The 21,906-nt window shown below is 47.3% G+C and overlaps 1 protein-coding gene across 4 annotated transcripts in view; it reads right to left on the bottom strand.

The window, feature by feature from the left end:
• Positions 1–21,906, bottom strand: part of LOC139048064 (phospholipid-transporting ATPase ABCA3-like) — a 176,055-nt gene that overhangs the window by 50,643 nt on the left and 103,506 nt on the right. For all 4 annotated transcript variants that reach the window (XR_011507473.1, XM_070522455.1, XM_070522456.1 and 1 more), the window contains 4 exons: positions 15,159–15,416; positions 14,107–14,257; positions 11,435–11,628; positions 8,477–8,892 (listed from right to left, as the gene is read on the bottom strand). Coding sequence is in view for 3 of the 4 variants with exons in the window: in XM_070522455.1 (XP_070378556.1) it covers positions 8,477–8,892; positions 11,435–11,628; positions 14,107–14,257; positions 15,159–15,416 (1,019 nt within the window). In the remaining variant the exon portion in view is untranslated. The remainder of the gene's footprint in view (positions 1–8,476; positions 8,893–11,434; positions 11,629–14,106; positions 14,258–15,158; positions 15,417–21,906) is intronic.

The raw sequence follows: 21,906 nt of genomic DNA, 5'->3' as shown, positions 1-21,906 counted from the left end.
GATGGTCGCGCTGTTGCTTTTTTAGGGGGCCCACGGGCGCTCAGGAGGCCACAGTAGGTAGTAATGAAGAAGGTCCGCTAGGGGAACTTCAGAAGAGCTTCGCCGTCGATAACAGAAAAAGGAGGAAAGCAAGAAAGAGAGCTCGCCATGCAGTAGGCTACATAAACATGCAGGGCTGCAGAAGAACGGAAAAGTGGGCAGAGATTGAGGAGCAATTAAATAGCGAAGAAATAGGAGCGCATACGGTGACAGAAACGCACCAAGAGACTCAGAAGAACCACCAGTGATTGAGAATTATGTTTGGGAAGGTTGCAACAGAACTAAGTCGGAAAGAAATGCAGGGGGAGTCGGAATGCTCATCCATCAGGGGAGCCAAATGGAAAAGAGTAAATTCAAAATGTCAAGAGCATCTTTGGTTATCAGGTACAATGAGTGCGAAAAAGCTTGGCTGGGCGTTACGTATTTGTGGACCGAAAATAATTGCACAGAGAAGAATAAAGAGTTAGTGGAATGCATGAGCGCTGATATTAAGGGTTCTAGGAATGGTGGTGAAATTATCCTATTAGGTGACATGAATGCCCACATACAGGATTTAGATGGCTATACTGACAACGGAAAGTCAATGCTAGGCCTTTGCAAGCAACATAACCTCGTTATCGTGAATACAAGGCCTAAGTGTGAAGGGCAGATCACGTGGGAAGTGGGAACCGGCAATCAACCATTGATTACTGTCTGATGACAGGAGACATTATTGATAATTTGAGAGAAATGGTCATTGACGAGGAAGGGTATAGCAGCATGGGGAGTGACCATAAACGCATCATTCTGAAAATGGGACATGTAGTTGGGAAAGAAAGCAAGGAGCGTAAAATGACCAGTCCAAATTTCAACGCTGAACAAACAACAAATATAGTCACTAGAGTCGAGGAAGAACTCGGAAAATGGTCAAATAGGGAGTGGGAATATATTGAGCTTCTAAGTGTAATAACGATAGAAATACGGAATGAGAAACAACATGTTCGTTGGAAAGGAAAAAAGAAACCGAAAAAGTGGTGGAACAGGAAGATACGAGAAGCCATCGCCGAACGACAGAAAGCACCTCGCGAGCACAGGCAGGCGAAGAAGGCGCAGTTGCCGCAGGATGAATTAGCCAGTAAATGGAAAATATACCGGGAGAAAAAGTCTATGGTTCAAATACTGGTGCAAGCAAAATTAAAAGGTGAAAGTGAACGTTGGTTGTCAGCTATACGTGAGAAAAGCAAAGCCGCCCCTAGAATATATTGGAACCACTTAAAATTATTAGGCAGGAAGTCAACAACAATGCAACATATTCTAGACGACGATGAAAACAGACTGGAAGGAGCAGCTGTAATAAATTATATCCGAAAAATAACAGCCGAATATTTCCAAGGCAATGCCGAGGTTGTATCTGAAGGAAAAAAAAGAGCACGAAAGAGACCCAGGTAGAAAAGGAGCTGGTGCTGACAAATTTCAACTGGAAGAAAGCCCAGAAATTTCCTAAGCGCACAGACACAGGGCTAGACGAGGTTCCCGTTAGGCTGTATTATGAGCTAGAACCAAAAATTAAGGAAGCTCTGGTGAAAGCAGTGGAAAAAACTTAAAAAGACAGACGAATACCAGACAGTTGGCGACAAAGTACAATGAATTATTTATAAAGGTAAAGGGAAGAAAGGTAGGATTCGCTCGTATAGACCATTGACCATTACATCGGTAATATACAGGCTAGCAATGCAGGCAATGAAATTGAAGCTTCAGGCATAGGCAGAGATTAATGGAATTTTGGGAGAACTTCAAAACAGCTTCAAAATAGGTAGGCGTTTAGATGATAACTTATTTGTTCTTATTCAGTGTATTGAAATATCAAAAGTAGAAAGCAGAGTGTTATATGTGGCTTTTTTAGACATTAGAGTAGCTTATGACAACGCAGACCGCAACATATTGCGGAATATTCTGCAAGGGGAAGGCCTAGGTGGTGATATTCTACATATTTTGAGATAGATTTACGAAAGAAAATACCGTTTGCGTTGAATGGGAAGGGATGAGGAGCGAGGAGAAAGTTCATCTCAACAAGAGACTGAGGCAGGGGTGCCCTTTATCCCCACTGCTGTTTATGATGTACATGTTGAGGATGGAGAGGGCGCTAGAAGGAAGTAATATCGGTTTTAATTTCTCGTACAAACAGGTGGGTACAGTAGCAGAGCAGCAGCTTCCAGGTTTATTTTATGGGGATGGGTAACAGAATAGAAAAACCTTGGTATACGGATAAACGAAGGCAATAGATATATGGAAACACAGGAAAAAACCATAACAGTAAAGGGGAAGAGAAATGCAGCCATAATGAAGCACAGAGCGCTATGGGGATACAATAGCTACGAGGTGCTCCGAGGTATGTGGAAATGTGTAATGGTTTCAGGACTTACTTTTGGAAATGCAGTTGTTTGCTTTAAGCCAGGGGTACAATCAGGACTCGATGTGAACCAAAGGTCAGTGGATCGCCTCGCACTGGGCGCTCACGGGAAGACCACAAATAAAGCTGTGCAGGGTGATATGGGCTGGACTAGTTTTGAAGTGAGGGAAGCTCGCAGTAAAATTGAGTATGAAGAACGACTGAGGAATAGATAAGAAAGTCAACGGGCTGTAAGAGTGTTCAGGTATCTGTACAGGCAAAATATTGATTCACAGTGAAGGAAAAGGGCTAGCAAGCTTACCAGCAAGTATACGGCCTGTAGGGTGGGTAACCCAGCAACCAAGAACGTCAAGCGGAAAGTCAGAGAGGCCGAAATAATCTCATGGGTGGCGGCAATGGAAAAGAAACCTGCCAGGAGTAACTACTTAAAAGAAAAAAAAAACGAAATGAGGAAAGAAAAAATTTATGATAAATCGAAGGGCAGCTCATTACTTTTCGAGGCGAGATCGCGACGCCTTAGAACATGCCCCTCTAAAGCGAGACATAAGAAGGAAGAAGCAACATGTGCTTGCTGCGGTAAAGCTAGGGAAACTATGGAGCAGGTTTTATTCGATTTAGGCACCACTGGCCTCCTTGAAGCCCTTGGGTTCAGCGAGAGCTGTGGGAAAGTAAAGATGTCCGCAATAGGGGTTAGTAAGAGGCGATTGGAGGATTGATGGAATAGAAGTAGGGAAACGACAAAAAACGGAGACATACGAAAACACAGGTCGCAATAGGGGATCATAAAATTTGTTTGTGGGAGTTGATATGGTTCTTTTTTTTGTTGTTTAACCTAGGTAGGACATTAGGCTGTATAACAGCAAGAACTTCATGGTGCAACCTACCGCCCCCTCCCAAAGGGGCGCCCATAACATCCGTTCATCCAACTACGGCACCAGCATTGTGGGCAAAAGTCAAAAAGAAGCAAAAAGCTCAACTTCGCGCACAGCGTTCACCGCAAGCGTTTCCCGGTAAACGTTACGGTTTCACAAGCTGCACTTGAGGGGATTTGGTGACTATCTGACCGCTTTATATATAGGGTCGCGAGTACTGGCCCTGCCAGTCAGTACGGTGATTGGCGCGATCTCTCAATGTATCATGAAATGAAAACTCGCATAGACCTGCGCTCAAATTTCGCATTAGCGAGTATCGTAATCGTCGGGGATTTTTTCGAGATGACGAAAGTGCGTCGTGTTTTTAAGGCGTGTCGGCATTGTCCTAACATCAGGGTAGACATTTCATACAACAATGCGCCTGACTGACGGTCGAACAAAAGGCACGGACACAGACCACGCCTGCAGGAGACACGCGAGATTATACGCCACAAACACACACACACACACACACACACACACACACACACACACACACACACACACACACACACGCACGCACGCACGCACACACACACACACACACGCGCACACACACACACACTCACACACACACAAACACACACACATACACACACACACACACACACACAAAACTTAAGACTTGCGCAACGACTACCTGCTGAGGGCGTCTAACACAGCCATAAGTTTAGCGGCTTCAACAATGTATGCCCAACTGCGGAAACCGTAGGCGCTTTCAGTTGCTCACTTTTACCGACATGGCTTTGCCTCCGCATATGCGAGTAGTAATCAGTGTTTCGGCCGTCAATGCACACTTTCAGGAAGACACTAGGGAGATTGAAAGATTCTGTTTTAAAAAGTTCTACTTGCTTCCCAGACAAACCGCTTCATGTTTACACAGTTCGCATGGTATGCTTTCTCTTGCGGTACAAAATAGAACCACCTTGAGAGACCGTAGACAGTCCCTTTAGGCCACTGCATGTGTTGTCGATATTTTTACTCATTGCATAGGCTCAACCGCGGTAGCCAAAACGATAACGCTATTAAGCCCTGCGTGGTCGATCTACGACTGTATTCTTCATAATTTCCAAGTTTCTACCATATACGAATTAAGAAATATTCTGTGTTTATACTGTGTTATAGCAATCGATCAGTGTCAGATTTTTCGCCTAATTCGCCTAATTATTGGCAATAATTTGCGGAACGCAAATTATTGCCAGATATATGAAGCGGGAACACTGTTACAGATAACAGCCCCTATTTTAGTGATAACATTTTGAAGAATTTATCGTTATGTGCAGTGAAAAATGCAGAAAGACGGAGGAAAATTCCTATATCTTGAATTCCACATGGTCTGCAATTTGAACAAACATGCGCCATCTGTTTTTGGACAGCCCTGCGTTTAACAGTGGTCGTGCAGAGATACGCAGACACCGCGCCCACCAGCGGACGAGTGGATGAATCCGCAGGTGGCGAATCGTGATTACCTCCTGGAGCTCTGCGAACTTGCAAGAGAGAACGGCATGTTTCTTTCTTCCGCACCCCTTTTCAACGTAGGCCCACGAGCCTATCCTTTAAGAGATTAATGGTTCAGTCATTTATTCATGAGAGACTCCGTTTCAATAATGAAGTAAAACTATTTCCGAAATTGGTCGCGCGTGCCTCCTTCCAAAGTTGTTTTTCTTTTCCTCCATGAGGATGTTTCTTGGCACTTTCGCTTGCGCCCGAATTTGTCTGCAGCGTACACGTTGCACCGTAAAACTCGGTTATTGACGCGCCGTGCGCATCGGCTGATCACGGCTGGAGGCTCAGTGGCGTCGCGTCACTCTCAAAACTGTGCGTTTAGGAGAGTGTGCCCGCGTTAGTATTTTCCCTTCATGAATGGTGAGCTTGATGGTTTCGCTCGTACGTGTAATTCATTGGTAACACCGACGAAGTTGCAACCTCTCAGCTGCCCACGTGACTGATGGAGCACCAGAGAGACCTCGGCTGCTCCGTGACGTCAAGAGCCATTAGGAGCGCATGTGTTCGCCGTGAAGTTCTAATCTCCGATATAGCGAAGCGTTCCGAAAGGCCATTGCGAATTGTGCAGTATATTTTTTTTGATTAGCGAAGGCACCTCCAAGGCAAAATTTGCAAGTCAGTTCTTAGCACTGGGCGGTATGTAACAAACGTGAAGAACCAATTTTTTTTTCTCAGTGAGACGCAAGAAGTGGGGCCTCCATGTACAGCACTTAACAATTCAAACATTCATCTGCCGACCTGTGAACTCCAAAATGCGCAAAATCCCGCGGGCATGACACCGAGCAAGAGGGTGGGGTGGGTGAGAAAAAGGCATATGCAACATTGTTTGGCGAGTGGTAACTCTTGCGCTGCATTCTGGAATTCGTCGTCATTTTATGGTATTCCATACAGGTTTGACCTTCTTTCTTTTTTCGTTGTCTATGGCGATACAACGGGCTATGTGAAATTATTTTCAATTTCCTAGAAAGCTGGCATCGAGACTGTAACTAAGCGCTTTCATGAAAATGTCGCACTTGAATTAATATTTGATATACATATTTTGCCTAATAGCCTGCGAATGAACGTTGAAAAAGATTGAAGCCACCATACAATAAAGTGCGTGACAACCGAAGGCAGGTGTAGTGAAGTGAATGCTACGTTTCCGGTAGGTTTCGTGCAGACGGCATACCGGACCCCTAAAGCTTTTGAACTGTTTCAAACCTTCTTTAAACAGCTCACCTGTCCTTGATGCATGATTTGTTCAGCTTGGCGCAAATCAGCGATCTTTTTATTGCGCAAGCATTACTTGGCGAGCTCCCCAGCCCTGTCACGCGAAAAATGTAAGGCCTTGCATGTGCCCAAAAAATGCGCAATTTGCAAAGTTAAAACATTTAATCGTTACGACAGTGTAAATGTAGATGATTGGTAGCTTTTAAGAGATAAAGAACTTAAAGGTAAAATAGATAATAGCTATAGAGATATACGGCTCCTTAGAAAATGCATGAGGAAGCTTATAATAGTTAGGGTGGGCCAATTTGGGCCAACTTCAAATTTGGGGGTAGGCCAAATTGAAATTTGGACATGGCCGAAATTACACTGGGGGGGGGACATCAAATTTGAACGTGGGTTGGGGGTGGGCTAATTTCAAATTTGAGGGTGACCCAACTTAAGTTCGGATGTGGGCAGCTTAAATTTGGGGCTGGGCCAACTGAAATTTGGGGAGGGTCAAGAGAAATTTGAAGATGAGCCAACTTAAATTTGGGGATGGGCCAACTTAAGTTTGTGAGTAGGCCAACCTAAATTTGGTGGTGGGCAACATAAATTTGGTGGTGGGCGAACTGCAAATTCGAGTGTGGGCCAACTTGAGATTCTGGGGTGGCCCGATGCCAAACTCAAAGCTGGTGAGTGTCCTTCACACGTTATGAACTCACACCACCGCCGGGAACCCACTGACTGGGGCACAAGTGCAGCCCGGCTTGGTTTTCAGCGTACTTCAGGGGTGATACGCTGGCGAAAGGAGCCTGCGCCCTTAATTCCCGTTGAAATCCTCGTAAGCACAAAAAAAAATGGCTGTGGCTTAGGTAAGGTTAAGCCCAGGATGCGAAGCATACTAGCCTTTATTTTAGTTGTTGAACCACTGTTTAGCCTGGTGAACTGCTGTTGCTTGGCTATATTTGGTTCGGCTAGACGAAGAAACAACTCATGCATTACTTCTTCGCCTTCAAGAGTGGAACGCGACAGCGTTCCCGTCGACCCGCCAAGGGGTGTAAGACAATGGGCTACAGGGCAGCGACTACGCGCCCCGCATTTGACGCGGTGAGCGTCGAGCAAAGCAGCGTTCGGCGCGGCAACGAAATGTGCGCCTGAGCAAGAGACGCACGCCTTAGAAACAGCGCGTTTCTAAGGCAACACCGCATTCACTAGAGGCGCTTTTGTACCGCTTTGAAGCGTTGTACTCGTGGCTCAGTGGTAGCGTCTCCGTCCCACACTCCGGAGACCCTGGTTCGATTCCCACCCAGCCCGTCTTGCAAGAGTTGAGCCAAAGCCACTTCTCCTCTGTCGTGACGTCACGGTGTCACGTGATTTCATGGTCACCGCCGCGCCTGAGGAGCTGGGTTGAGCCCTCGTAATATGCTTCGCATAAAAAATTGATGTTTGGGCCACTTCCATGGTGGCCATTTCCTTTGTGGCACTCCAAATACAGTTTATGAGGTGTGGACGCACCGTCGGGTTGGATACAATTACGCCTTTCCATGCGTTAAGATCCCGTAATGTCCGTGCATGAGGCCGGCAGCAATCTTGCACCTTTTTTTTACCACTAGGTGACGGGCGGCAGCGCTTGGCACCTACATCCACGGCGGACGCTCTTCAACAGGGGCGTCTGTGGTTTCACAACTCGGCGCCGAGAAACAACTCGTAAATCTCTATCGATACCCCTATTCCAGATGTGAGCCCTAACGAGAGCCGAGCACCAAGCCAGGAAACACCTCTACCCGTTAGAAAAAGAAACCCGGTGGGATCCGGCGGGACGGGACTTGAGCTCGGCATAGGAGGCGGATGCTGTACTGCTAGACCACCGCTGCAGTTACACTTCGCGGACAAGCGACCGCATTGAGACGCTTGGCGCGTCTTCAGTGGACCTTACCGAGGTGCAGTCAGAATGCAAACGAAAGCTTGCGTGGACAAGGACCGCGCACAGTAACACAGGGTTGCGAGAGCGACAGTGACACAGCAACGCGGCGTTGCACTCTCCCCTCACGGAACGCCTCACGCTGTACTGCGGCAGCTGGTGTTCTTTTTCGACCACTCTGCTCCACCGAGGTGCGCTCGTGCCCGGTGTTTCGGTTCAATGAGTAGCATTGCAGTGAAGAAGCCGGATGCGATGAGGAAACCTGACTATCCTCGACTAAAGCCTAAGCATTCATTCCTACCAGAAAGTCTATGTGTAGACACGCATGGGCTAGGAAAAGCAAGTAAGCAAAACTAAGCAAATACGAAGTGGCAGCCGAGCCAAATAATGCTACGCATTAGTTCATAATTTCCAGAATTTCGGTATCTTCATAAGGGTGGTCACTTCCAAGAGGGCGTATATTCGCGCAATGAGGCAAAAAGCCCTGTGAAAAGATCAACCGACGAAGCCGTACGAACTCACGCATCATTTCCTGGAAGAAAGCGCCGTAGAATAAAATCATAATGCCGCAGATGCATCCGGTGGACAATGTGTAGAGGAAGTAGTCGAAGACAAAGTTTGCCAGCCAGTAGACGCGGATGGAGAGGCCCGTGAGCAGCTGCAGCTGACGGCAGCCGCTCATACGGTCCACGACGGGGAACAGGCCGCAGGCGGCGGTCATCGTGGCCAGAGACATAGCGCCGAACGTGAAGCGCTCCAACTGCCGCTGGATGATCTCGGGCGAGTCCTTGTCGTACTCCACAGACTCCTCCAGGGTCTTCTGGGGCCGCACCCGGAGCTTGATCGACGCCGTGTCGTCACCCACGGTCCAGCGCAGCAGCGCCGTGTGAACCAGGTTCAATGCAATGATGGCGCTGTGGTAGTACTCGCCGCTGTACCTGCGACGACGCTTTCTGTGCTTTGGAGACATGCTTCTGTAATGTGCGCTGGGAAGACCTATCGTGAAAAATATACGCCACACGAGCAATTATCACACATGGACGCAAAAAGTACCAGCGGTAGTACCCTAGTGGTTACGGCCATGCGCTGCCAAGCACGAGGTCGCGGAATCTCAGTCCTCGCCTGGGCGCCCGCCTTTAGTTGAGCGTTAAATACAAAACGCCAGTGTAGTGGGCATCGGATGCACGTTAAAGAACGCCAGGTGATGAACACTTACCCTGAATCTACCTATACCCCGGCGCGTCTCTAGAAAATCTAGGTTTTAGCATGCAAGATTCCAGAATTAAAAAAGTTCCCACGAGGGCAAATCATATATAGACCCGTATGTTCCCATATATCATATGAGGCATGTCCCATATCTGGAATACGAACATATAAGAATGGCATATAAAAAGAAAGCGCCAAACAAGTGCCGAAGCTGAAGTAGACAAGGTCAATGTTCGTGATGGTTGAAATGATTCGATGATAAAATGTTTGTTATGTATGTATATTCTGTCTATTTACGTTTCTTTTACAAGTTCATTACTCACTCGTATGGCATCCTATTGTTATTGTATTTCACATGGAATCACGCCGACTTTGTGTTGTTTAGCGTCCACTCTCTCTGACCCCTTCTTGCCCTTTTACGGTACGCCGAATCCTCTATATATGCCTTGTTTAGATACGCATGCACGTAACGAATCCAGTCCTATCGGTTCGCTGCTTTTCACCACCAATAGTCTCAGCGTCGTGTTTATATCGACCCCCCTCCCACCTCTTCTCCCCTCTAACTAGTTACTGCGTCTGCCAATTTAATTCCCAGAACTTAAAAAAAAGTTATGCTGTTTTACGTGCCAAAATCACTTTCTGATTATGAGGCACGCCGCGGTGGAGGACTCCGGAAATTTGGACCACCTGGGGTTCTTTGACGTGCACCTAAATAAGTACACGGGTGTTTTCGCATTTCGCCAATTCCCAGAACTTCTGAAACGTGGACGTTTACTACAGGTCTTGTTGGTTGAATACCATGGCATTCCATGACCATGTGCACAGCTGTCTCCATATTTTTTTCAAGCCGCAGATGTATACCTCATCATGTGGCGAATATTTGCGCCGATATGTTGTTGTCAATAGTAAACCATCTCGAGCCCCAAATAGAGAGCCACCTCCCTTTGTATCCTTGCGCAGATTTTTCCTTCTAAATCTTCTTATGCCATCCTTGTAAATTCTAATGCTATTTCTTGTTCCCATCATCTGCATCCAATTTGCTCTCTCTGTTTTTCTCACTTTCATTCTCATGAGTCGTGGTTGTCCTTTTTACATGTGATATTACCCTGTACCTGGTTGACAACCTACTTGACGTCGCGCCAAAGGCTCGGGCGAACACCAGCGAAGCCGGTGGCTCTCCTATCTCCTTCATTCTTCGATCCGGCTTTCCTCCATCCCGATGATGATGATTATTATTCAGTGGCATCTCCTTTGAAACTGTGCGGTGACAAATGGCCCGAGGTGACGATGACGCGAGGTTAGTCATGGGGCTAGTCACACTTACATTTAATTTTATTCCTTGTTTTTTTTTTACCATTGCAACTTGTTCTGGAGCGTGAAGAGGTATCATTTGACACCGTTGTCATGCTCATACGACATCTGCAAGTCGCACTAACCGATCTTTTTTTCTTCTGGCAGGGGTTATCTTTTCTTTGCTGTGTCAAATAACCCAGTTTAACCAATGACTTGGGATATTTTTCTTACATTTTGAACTTCACACGCTGGGTGAAATAGCGTTGTTTTACCTGCGAGGGAAATATTTTTCTCATCGACTTTTCATTACGCTATGCTTTTGACCCCGTTCTTTGCTGTCGGCGTAGAAATAGTCCTTATGGCACGGTGAGTTTCTAAGTGGGTATCAATTTTTGGTGGAGGCGCCGCGTCGCAGCAGTCAATTGGCCGAACGAAGCAGGGTGGCCAGTTCAGTAAGGTACAGGCAGTGATGTAAAAATTGTAGCTGCGGTTTCAGTTCTTAATACATTGGTCTGTAATTTTTTTGAGGCTGTCATTGGAACTTTCAACATTCGCAATATAATCGCGTTTACTAAACTTTTGGTAATACTACAACACCAATGCATCGTTTTTCTAACGCCATCATTGATATTTCGCAATTATATTTTAGGAGCGCAGTGCTTTTGGCAAGCTGGCGCAATGTTGTGGATTGTTCAGAAAGCGAATTATTAACTAAAAGCTTTCTACAGCAGAAAGTTTTATTGCAACAACATTTTATTGACTTTTTGGTCCGTCACGAGTGCATACTCGTTATGGAAATAATGAAAGACGTTTTTTTTCAATTTTCTTTTACGTGGAAATGTGTTTGGGGTGCGCGGAGTGAACTAGTAAATATCACGCGACAATCTGTGTTACGCCAAGCCAAGATGTTGTCATTCCAAGGCTGGCCTTATACAAGTATACCGCCATAAAAAAACAAAAAAAAACGTCGCAACAGCGTACCAGGCAATCGCCAGCCTGCCTTCATAATCCCGTGAGAGTCCCAGCTGGATGACTCCCTCGTTTGGTTCTTGGCGTGTGGATTTCTTTTTGCCGACAAGGAGGAAGCTGGCGCCCACCACATATTTGTTGTACTCGTCGAAGCTGCGACTGCCAACTTCTAGCAGGTAGTCCGTGACGTCACGAGCACGTGTCACCTGTAAGGTCGGAGTGCAAGGGCCACGCATGAATTCCTTGTAGCACACAGTGGGATTATATTTTTACAGCCCCACTGCTGACAGCAATGAGAAAAGCGTAGATCATACACTGCAACTGAGAGGTGCAAGCAGACCCAAGTTTGAATGGGCGACCAAGAGCAGAGTCCGTTGGACGAAAACGACATTGCTAAGAAGTATCGTATCGTTTCATCAGACTGCAGCCATTGCGAAACGTGAAAGCGGTCGACGGACGTGATAGTTGAGGTCCCTGCTACAAGCCAATGGTGATTGTACTAAAGCCCCTTGATAATTTGAAAGTAGCGACACTCTCCTCCTGACGGCGCTTTCCTCCTCGATTCTCCTCGCCCGCCGGCTGCGCACGGCACGCTATTCCTCCTGGGCTCCCGCGGACGGGCCGCAGGATTCTATGGAGGCGTGTTATATTGGGCCAGTTGCGCGCCCCAGTGGGGTTGAAAATTTTGAGAAATGCTAATAACAGCATCGATAATGCTGGAGGCAACGTTTATGAGGAGGTTGTTTTTTTCTTAAAGCCGTACGAACGGCGTGTACTGATTTAAAGGGAGCTTTGAGGCGAGTTCTATACTCCAGACAATTTTTTCTGCCACATGATCAGATGCTTTACTTCGTGCGTCTGGTCTAGTATTGATTGTGACACATCCCTTTGTGTGTGGCTTATTAAGCGAAAGTCTTAGACCTTTGTTTCAAGGTCCCGTTGTGAGCTACAGAAAATATCACGTGACCGAAGGAAAGCGGGAAGCGAACCAAAGCATGTGCAGCCGCGTATAAGAGATGATAAATGATTACCAAAGTAATGATTGATTAGTGATTGGATTGTTGTTCATGCACCCTAATCCAGCCCAATTGATCTTAATACCCTTTCATCAACACTTCACCTTAATACACCATATATCGCCTTAATTCTCCTCCACGCACCTAAATCTTTATTCATGCATCTTAATCCTTCGTAATGCACTCTAATCCACCTTAATCTTCTTTAATACACTCTAATCAACCTTAATCCTCCCTAATCCACCTTATGCCAACCACTAATGATTAATTAATTAACTTGGGTAATCATTCGCTCATACAGGGGTGGACATGCTTTGGGTCCCCTCTGGCCTTCCTTGGGTCACGTGATACTTCCAGTTTAGAACGCGACCTTGAAACATAAAGATCTAAAGGCTTTCGCCTTAAAACACAAAAAAAGCTCAATTTTGACTAGTGTACGCTCATCACCTACAATACTACGGGGATACTTGCCGCTAATTTTTTCAGGGCGCAAAGCAGAATCAGTAATACTGCGCTTCCGACTGAATAACAACAGTTAGCGACGTGCGAAGTGATGGAGCCACCCCAGAATATTAAGCATACTGAGGACAACCGCAACAAAAACGCTGGTGAGCAGGCCGCAAGAATGATTAAAAAATGCAGCATTACGGGATGCTTTGCTACGAGCTATAAGAAAGACTCCTCAGCTCGCAAACAAGGCTGTTTTTTGACAGAACAAAGTTGCTTCGGCCAATGTCATGCAGCCACTGCTTCCTGTGCAAGCCGTTACGTTTTCGTTGTGGTATCATAAAAACGGCATAACCATCTTCAGGCTTCTTGCTGCAGTTATATGCGCAACAGCCCGGCATAGCGCTAGCACATAGACCAGAAACTCTGCGCACAACGTTCGCTACGCCGAGCTAAAGCACCAAGCCAGCCGTGCTCAGGAGGAAAATGGCGCGAACGAAAAAGAAAAACACAAGCAAAACTCAAGATCCGCGCGTTTCCAAGGGCAACGGCAGGGAGACCAATCGTCGTGCAGAAAAACGGGGACAAAACTGGTTGCCGCAGGGGGGGGGGACACGCAAGGGGCGAGGAGGAGGCGAGGAGGTCGCGCGGCAGCGGCAGAGTTCAAAGAGTGGCGGTACTTTCAAATTATCAAGGGACTTTAGATTGTACGAGTGAACCCTCAATTGCAGGATCTCACAACGAAATCACATATCCTTGTACAGAGGAGGATGGTACCCTCTGCTAATCTACCTTGCTTGGTCCGAAGGGCTGACAAGTGTTATTCTTATTTGATTTCTTGCTTTGCAACTCGGAGACGCGGCACTTCGATTGTAAATCCCGTGTGCGAATGAATACCTTTTTTTAGAGTATAAAAGTAGCGCAAGAATCGCCGGTGGTAGATAACGCCATTACAATACTTGAACTGCTTGAAGAGGCTAAGATTACATGAGGAACAAATCGAAATGCATATATGAGTAATTAACCAAAATTACTAAAGTCTTTAGGTAACCACCTTACGGCACATTGAAATTTACATATTGTCTTAATGCCTAATGGGCGTGGTTTCACTGGAGGCAGGGACTACGTCCGTCTCCTCAGATCAATGCCCTGGATGGGAACCACAAACCCTTTGCGAATTCGTGCAAAGCTAAATAAAACCGACTTCGATGGGAAGCTTACTTCGATGCTCTTTTGCTCGATGAGTTGGCGGAAGTACTGCGACACTAACAAGGACTCCTCGTCAGACGTCAGCATGGAGGCTACGGTGAAGTTGTACATCGCACTTATGTCGTAAGGGTACACGTCCTCCAGGGTGACAGCTGCCTGCGTGCTGCGCCACGGTCATGGAAGAGGCGTCAGAGCTGTGTATGGAAATTCCGTAATAATAAACCACAGAAAAACCACTTTACGCCTACCTGCCTCTTCCCAGTAGTGTGTGCTTGTTTAGTGGAATTACGATAATTTCATTATTGAGCGTATCCAAAAACAAATGCTTCTCATAATGCGTGCCCTTTCACACGTATGCCAGCTTTTGACCCTGAAGCCAAGGTGCGTTAACTATGAGCTCGTGTTCCCTCCAGTGCAGTTTGCCTATTATACACTGCACTAAGTTGTTTGTTTATTATATACACAACTAAATGTGCCGCAATGCTCTGATGGGCAGCCCTGCTTTTTGTGCGTGGCTCCGTTACAGTTGCGAATGCTCTGTGGTTCGACTGGGCTGATCATAGAGAACGTATTTAAATGTTTTATTGCAAAGCTTCTTGAAAATATTATTTAAGCTGGTGTCAGCAATTATCTTGCAAGGATAAATTGTCTCCGTGCCTCCCTACATGTGCTGTTTTTTTTTTATTCGCCTTAACCATACAATTGTACTATTCTTCGCAATTCCAATTGCCGTGTACTTTTTCGGCTAAGTGCCGCGCTCGCTTTCGATGACCGTTGAAATGAAAGATGATTGAAATTTGTAAGCCATACTGGCTCTCTTCCACGAGATTGCCCCAATGAGCAGATTGAGCGCGCACTCTCTAATGACCTTTGGTTTCGCTGTCAGCGCAAGGGGAGTGCGTGACACTCGTACTGAATTTTTCGTCATGCTTACGTTTATCCCCATTTCGTCGTTACCATGTGCTTCGGTACAAAGGCCTCATAATGGTTGCTTGAGCGCGGTAACGAACAACTCGTGCAGTCGACTCTTTATTGCATAACTGCGCCTGGCGGCATCGACTCACTTTATGATTTCCCGGTAACCTTGCAGCGCCAGCAGCAAGGCCGGCGCGAATATTCCGAGCACCGGCAGCGTCCACTGGTGACGCGCGTACTGGCCGCGTTTGCGGACCAGCGCGACCAGGCACTGCAGCGTGGACTTGCGCCACACGCACCCGTCGCAGTTGGCCCGGAGTGCGGCCACGTCCACGGGCTCGTGCGTAGGCGCCCCGCCCGCGGCCGTCATGGTCTCCGCTTGCTCTTCCATCATCTCGTCCGCGATCCTGCGGTCGCAGCGTCATTGCAGTGGCCCGGTTGAGCGGCATCCGGAGAGAGTTTTGCGCGCATCTGTTCGACACGTCAGGTGTTTCAACGACGACTTTCTACATCGACTCCGAGGATTTTGAGATTTATTGCAGCATAAATACGGACCCCATTTTCCGTACTCTTAAGTCGCACCTCGGTACAAGTAGCAGTGCCCCTTTTTCCCGAGTTGGGAAGAAAAGGATGTGTATCAGCCGTAGCCGGTGTATAAGGTATGCTGTCGCCGAGTTCCCGAAGCCTACTAATATCAAAGAACATGGTTTTGTACGCGTATGCTCATATTTCCAGCACTTTGTACAAAATTTTGCATCGATCATGTCGCCCTTGACCCAGTTCCTACGCGGTATACCGCGGACGTCTCCTCCCGGTCTCCCGAGCGCGACGTCGCGTTTGCTACGCTGCGTCGTCTACCTACCTCTCCACCTATTCGTCGCCGTTTCGACCCGACAGCTGCAACTGAAGTACATACAGACGCTAGCATGGCATGTCTTGGCGCCGTCCTTGCGCAACGAAAACCCGGCTGTTCTGAACACGTCGTCGCTGCGACGACGTATTCGGATGCGAGTCGTACGGTGACAAAAGCAGAAGCCAATTACAGCGTCACTGAAAAAGAGTGCTCGGCTCTAATTGGTTCACTTGCCAAGCTGCGCTCATACTTATTCAGCCGCCGATTTGACGTAGTAAGGGATCACCACTTGCTTTGTTGGCTCGCTACGTTTAAAGATCCACCTGAGCACCTGGTAGGCGGGTACTCTCAATCCAAGAGTGCAATAGTCGCATCATCGACCGCCGCGGACGTACGCACACTGATGCAGACACCCTGTCCGGTTCACCTCCACCTCTTGACTCGGCCTGGGAAACCACTTGCGCTCCCATCATGTAGTCTCTTGATCTTCACTCCCTTGACACCGAACAACGCCCTGACCCGTGGATCGTTTTTCTTTTCGCCTACCTTTCTAGTTCATTCACCATCTCTGTATCCGATTCATCCGACGCCAAGCAGCTCATTTCGCCATTCATGATTGGCTGCTCTACCGACACAACTACGTTTCCGAAGGCCATGGATAGCTACTGATCATTTACCGCCGCTTAAGGTCCCAAATATGTGCCTCCTTTCACGACTATCCGCAATATGGCCACGCCCGAGTATTTAACTAATGCGGACATAATTCCAACCGCTACTACCAACGGGGAAAGCCCGCTTTCGTATGAAAGTTTGTTCAGGGCTTCTCTGACTGTCGACGTCGTAAACTATCATCGTTACACGTGTGTGGCGCCCTAAGGCCAGAATACATGGAGCGAACTTTCACGACGAAGTTCGGCCATCAGAAAATCTGCCGCGGCGTGACGCTGTATGTTCGTCGGGCTGCGCTACACGGAGCGAAGACACGGCGGCCGCCGCCGGCGATTCGCGGCGTTGTTATCAGTGTGGCTAGACGAGGCAAATGTGCTGTAGTGAAACACATGAAACAAAAAAAAAACTTCAACGACAACTATTATCGCTTTTGATTTGCAGAACACTCTGAACGCGTAAAATTTTGTTTAGAAATGATTTCTAGTGTATATTATGTGTTTGAGGCATTCATGTGCCGATGTAGTGTAAGGAAAGCGGCGATGCTATGCGTTGTGGCAACACTGGGCGGGAACCCATGAATACTTCGTTTAGCGCAAAACGACAGACACAAGAAAGACGACCGGACAAGGCGCTTGTCCTGTCGTCTTTCTTCTGTCTGCCATTTTGCGCTAAACAAAGTATTCATGGATTCGCACCAACTAGCCCGCCAACGCATTGTGCTGAACTGGGCGGGAAGCCTAGTCAGAAGTCGGGGCGGATAGTGAGGCCTGATTGGCTCGCTTTGGGGCGCCGCTCGTTTGCCGCTTCCGGTATCGTCGACGCCCGACGAACTTTTCTGCGCCAGCTAGATCGGCGGCGAACGACGATTTCTCCGCCGCCGCGCGTCGCGCGTGCGCCGCCGGGCGTCGAACGCCGACTATTCGTCGCATATTCGCTCCATGTATTCTGGCCTTTTACAGCCGGTTCTGTGCCCTGCCAAACCCTTCGATCGCGTCACCATTCACCTCTACAGCCGGGTTCCAATTACATTGAATGGCAATCGGTGGATCATAGTTGCTGTGGACTAGACAAGGGTAAAACGGACGCCCACTAAAAGCATTAAAAGAAAACAAACCAAGACGTTTCGGCTCCCATACCGGGGTTTTGTTCACAATGAAAATTGTGAACAAGGCACCCTTTTAATTATTAAGGGCCCGTATGGGAGCCGAAATGTCTCAGTTTCTTTTCATTTAATGAGAAATTCCGACCAGACGAGTTTTCGTCGAACTCTTGATTGCATTGCTGTAGGCTATTTGACGCACTAAGCCGTAAATGCTACCGGGCAGGATATAGCTTCTTTCCTCCTACATCGCTTCATCGTTCCACATGGCATCACCTCGGGTACTCCTCAATGATAGAGGCCACGCTTTCCTCTCCGAAGTCGTCAAAGCTCTGCTTTCGGAATGCCACATTATTCATCGAACGAGCACAGCATACCATCTGCAGAATAACGGGCTCACAGAATGGTTTAACCGCACTCGCGCTGTACGTGGCATCTGATCGTGTTAACTAGGACCGCGCACTTTCTTTTGTAACGTTCACATACAACACCGCGATACAAGCAACTACGCGATTTTCACCTTTCTTCCTCATGTATGGACGAGAGCCTTCGCATACCACCCACACCATTCATCCATACCGTCCTGAGGCTTTCGAATGCTCACCTGGGTACGAAGCTGCCTGACAAGCCGAAGACTGCCGCCAGCTTGCGAGCAACTTTAGATCACAACAGCAGCTCCAGAAGGAAAGCCGCGCTGACTCGCTTTCAATTCCCACGTATACTGCAGGGTCTTTTGTATGGCTGGCTTTTTCAGTGGGAGTGAGCGCTCCGAGTGAATTTTCTCATCGAGTCACTTTCTCAATCTGAGAACATGCGGCGGCGTGCACGTGACCTTGTCCACGTGGCGAGTCTCAAGCCCTACTATCACCCTCTGCCTCCAATCTCTTAGGCCGCCCTCTTTCTCCGGGGTCGATTGTGAAGGAAACGCGCCTCCGTCCAGCAGCATCGCCAATGCTCGCCTAGTTCTGCTCGGGCTGCTGTTGTATTACAAGACGGTGCCTCGCGCTGGCTCGCCGTTCCTTGAGCTCGTAGCATCCTTGAACGACGCCGCCAATAAACATCTTACCAAAGCCAGCGATTAATATATATCTATATATAATTAAAGAGCACAGCACAATGACTAGAAAAAGTCGGCCTACTTCGAAAAATGAGCAACTTTAAACCGATGCCTCGAATGGTCTGTTTGACTTGGCGTTTGGTTCACTTGAGTGTTCTTGGTATGAAGGCTGAGGTGCTCGGTGTCACCTTGAAGCTGTTTCATTAGGTCCCTTTTGAGTGAAATATGGAACGCGCCGCCATTGTGGGGTTAAGTGTAACAGTGCCTAGCCTATTGCGTTTGCGTGTTTTCGCGTCACTCACCCACGAGAAAATCCTCTCTGCGTCTGCGTTTGCATGTGGGATATAAAGGCAAAGTTGCACGAGCTTCGCTACATTGGTTCACCGTTGAACTTCTTTTTTCTCCGATTTCCTTCCACATGACTACCGTATTAATTCCGCAAAGAGGAGCTTTCTGTGCTTCTGAAAGAGAGGCTGGAAGCTACGTTCATTCAAGCAAAACCTCATGTTTCTTCAATCTTTCTGCAAATATTTTTGCTAGCTCAGAGATCGATAGAACCAGTTCACGGGTGTGATACCATAAAGCGAGATTGGCCTGAAGAACCGACATTTCTCTTATCAGCTGGTTTTCGTAGGGGAACCGTGACTTCATTTGATCAACTGCGGTGACGTAAAACTAGAGGCACCTCTTTGTGAGCTCGCCCTTTCCTCTGGTGTCCCCTTCAATCACATCAACTGCTCCTCACGTTCACTTCCTAGACAGACTTATTCAACTGGAACGTATGTGCCAGGGCCGTTCTCAATAATGTCGCAGCCCTTCCTCTGCAGCTGTTTTGTTTGACAAGATTCGCCAGCGAGCTCTTTATAGGCGTCTGACTTTCTTGATGCAGTGTATGCGCGAGCATTTTCTCTGACCCAAACAGACGACTGAAGAGTGCCATGCTCTTTAGAGGAAACCTGAGAAAAAACAGAGCAGCCCACTGCTCCAACAACCTGTTCACGCAGGTAAACATCGCTAGCCAGCGAGTATTAAAAAGCTCTAAAAGCTATGTTTTTAAGCATGAAATGCTTTTAGCTCCCGTTTAGGGCAGCCTTAAACTGACCTTGAGCTAGTATTTTATCTATCTAGTAGTTTAGATTGTGAAATGTCTTTTAACAGCGCCGCTAACTGATACAGCACTTCAGAAGCGACATTTTGAGTTGGGAAAGAAGCTGCAAGTTTAATCTCCGCTGTCTTGACTGGTTCTTTTTCAGAATTGGCTCTCTCAAAAATAGCGTTTATCGACAGCCTGCCACCGATCGATCTCATAGCGTTCAGTTGTTTCGCAGTTTTGCCGCACTTGAGAACATCGCTCTTACTGCACTTCATCACCACGCCGCAGGTTTTGCACTTTGCGTCTGTAGTTGTGCGTACTACAGGCCAACCTTTAAATTTCGACAGGCTGAGCCACTCTAATCGAAACACGTCCACGGATTGTTTTCTTGTTTGCTTTGCCACTTTAGGACCTGGCGGTCCAGAGTCGTCATCCATACTCACCGGAGCCCATGATTTCTGACAAAACAACTGATGCAACACAGCACGAGCAACACGAGCAACAAAGCACTAGATTGCCGGCCCTCTGCTCGTCTTTTGTTTATTGGATTGGATTGGATGCTCGTGGCTTGCCAGTGCACATTGTTGCCCGTTTATGACAAAATAATAATTGGTTACACTACGATATCGGTTTATGATTACGCATTCCGTGTGCTGTAAAAACAGTGTGCATACGTGGCTTCCGAGTCTAACACCCAGAGTGAACAAGAAATCGCTCCATATAATTAACAAGAACAAACCTCCAAGGCTCGTATTTCCGTGCAGCATGCTCCGGAAACTATTGCAGAAGCCAAAAGCGTATCGTGACCGCCGTGTTTTAGACATCGAAGAGGAATTCCACCCTTACTGATATTCGCTACAACCTCGCGAAGCTTCCCTTTTTGTCTTTCGCGTAAAATGACGGTTGAACATTACCCCGAGAGGGGGAACATTCCATTTACAGGACACCACTGACTGCAATGCTGCAGGCTGTACAGGGCCGCAGAGTTGGCGCGCAGGGAAAGACGGACTACGTCCATTCAGATAGAGAGCGATCAGCAGTGATCAAGCATCGTGGGAAGGCAGCTAACGAATGCATTGGACAGGAGCGATCATGTGATTGCACGGGTCTTCACCGTGCTATCACCTAAGGCATTCCGTGCATAGCTTTGCTTTCTCTTCGCTGAGCGCATGTGCCATATATTAAAGCGCATCACAAGGACAGCGCTTTCCCTTTAGTTTCGTTGTGAAACGAATCAATAGCGCAAGGAACGGGAATATTTCTATGTGTGTCTGAGCTAAACCTACTGCCGGAGGCAGCGAATTCACAAGATTGACAACGACTGTTGGCCGATCGAACAGTGTATCGCTCCACCGATTGGCCGGGGTTATTTTTTTCTTGCGGGGACCTGTAAGCAGTAGATGAAACAGATCGATCGAAATGGTTCACAAACCATGGCATTTCATTACTCGCTTAGGGCAACAGTATCGGTGCATGGCTTCGCTGCCGCGAAACAAATATACTGAAGTACTAAAGCGCCAAACAGACGACACAAGAAGGGACACGGACGAGCGCTCGTCCACGTCTCTTCTTGTGTCGTCGGTTTGGCGTTTTAGTACTTCAGTAACATGCACGAACTAGCCCAACAAAAAGTTCTGCTGGAAACAAATATACCCCCAGAGGCTTTTACGAAGTTCTCGCCGTCGATGCAGAGAGCATTTTCGCGCATTCGATAAAGATTTGCTCGAAATGGTTTATAGCCACCTACCCCATCACTCGAAAATAGTTCTAAAAGAGCAATTGCATTTTTTGTTAAATAGAGTAGATGCAATTTCCGGGCTACCGTAGAGCTTACATTTTGAGCACTTAGACCAGCATTTCCGAAAGAGTTAATCATAACAATACTATTCTGACCCGATTTTATCATTTACTCGACAAAAAGAAGCACGCTGGACAAAAATAGAAAATAGTCATATTATTTGAGAGAGCAGGCGCAAGTGGAAAAAAGTGACTCGCCATACCTACCCTTCGAAAGCGGATGACCAGCGAAGCGGCTGCAAAACTACCCATACAACTGCTGAGCGGGGTATACAATGCTTTATTGATGATAGGGATGCTTGTTTTGAGCTTATTTATGGAAACCTATG

Source organism: Dermacentor albipictus, chromosome 7, assembly GCF_038994185.2.
Source record: "Dermacentor albipictus isolate Rhodes 1998 colony chromosome 7, USDA_Dalb.pri_finalv2, whole genome shotgun sequence".
NCBI classification, from domain to species: domain Eukaryota; kingdom Metazoa; phylum Arthropoda; class Arachnida; order Ixodida; family Ixodidae; genus Dermacentor; species Dermacentor albipictus.
The sequence above is the reverse complement of the archived record's forward strand: the minus strand, read 5'-3'. Positions and strand labels throughout refer to the sequence as shown.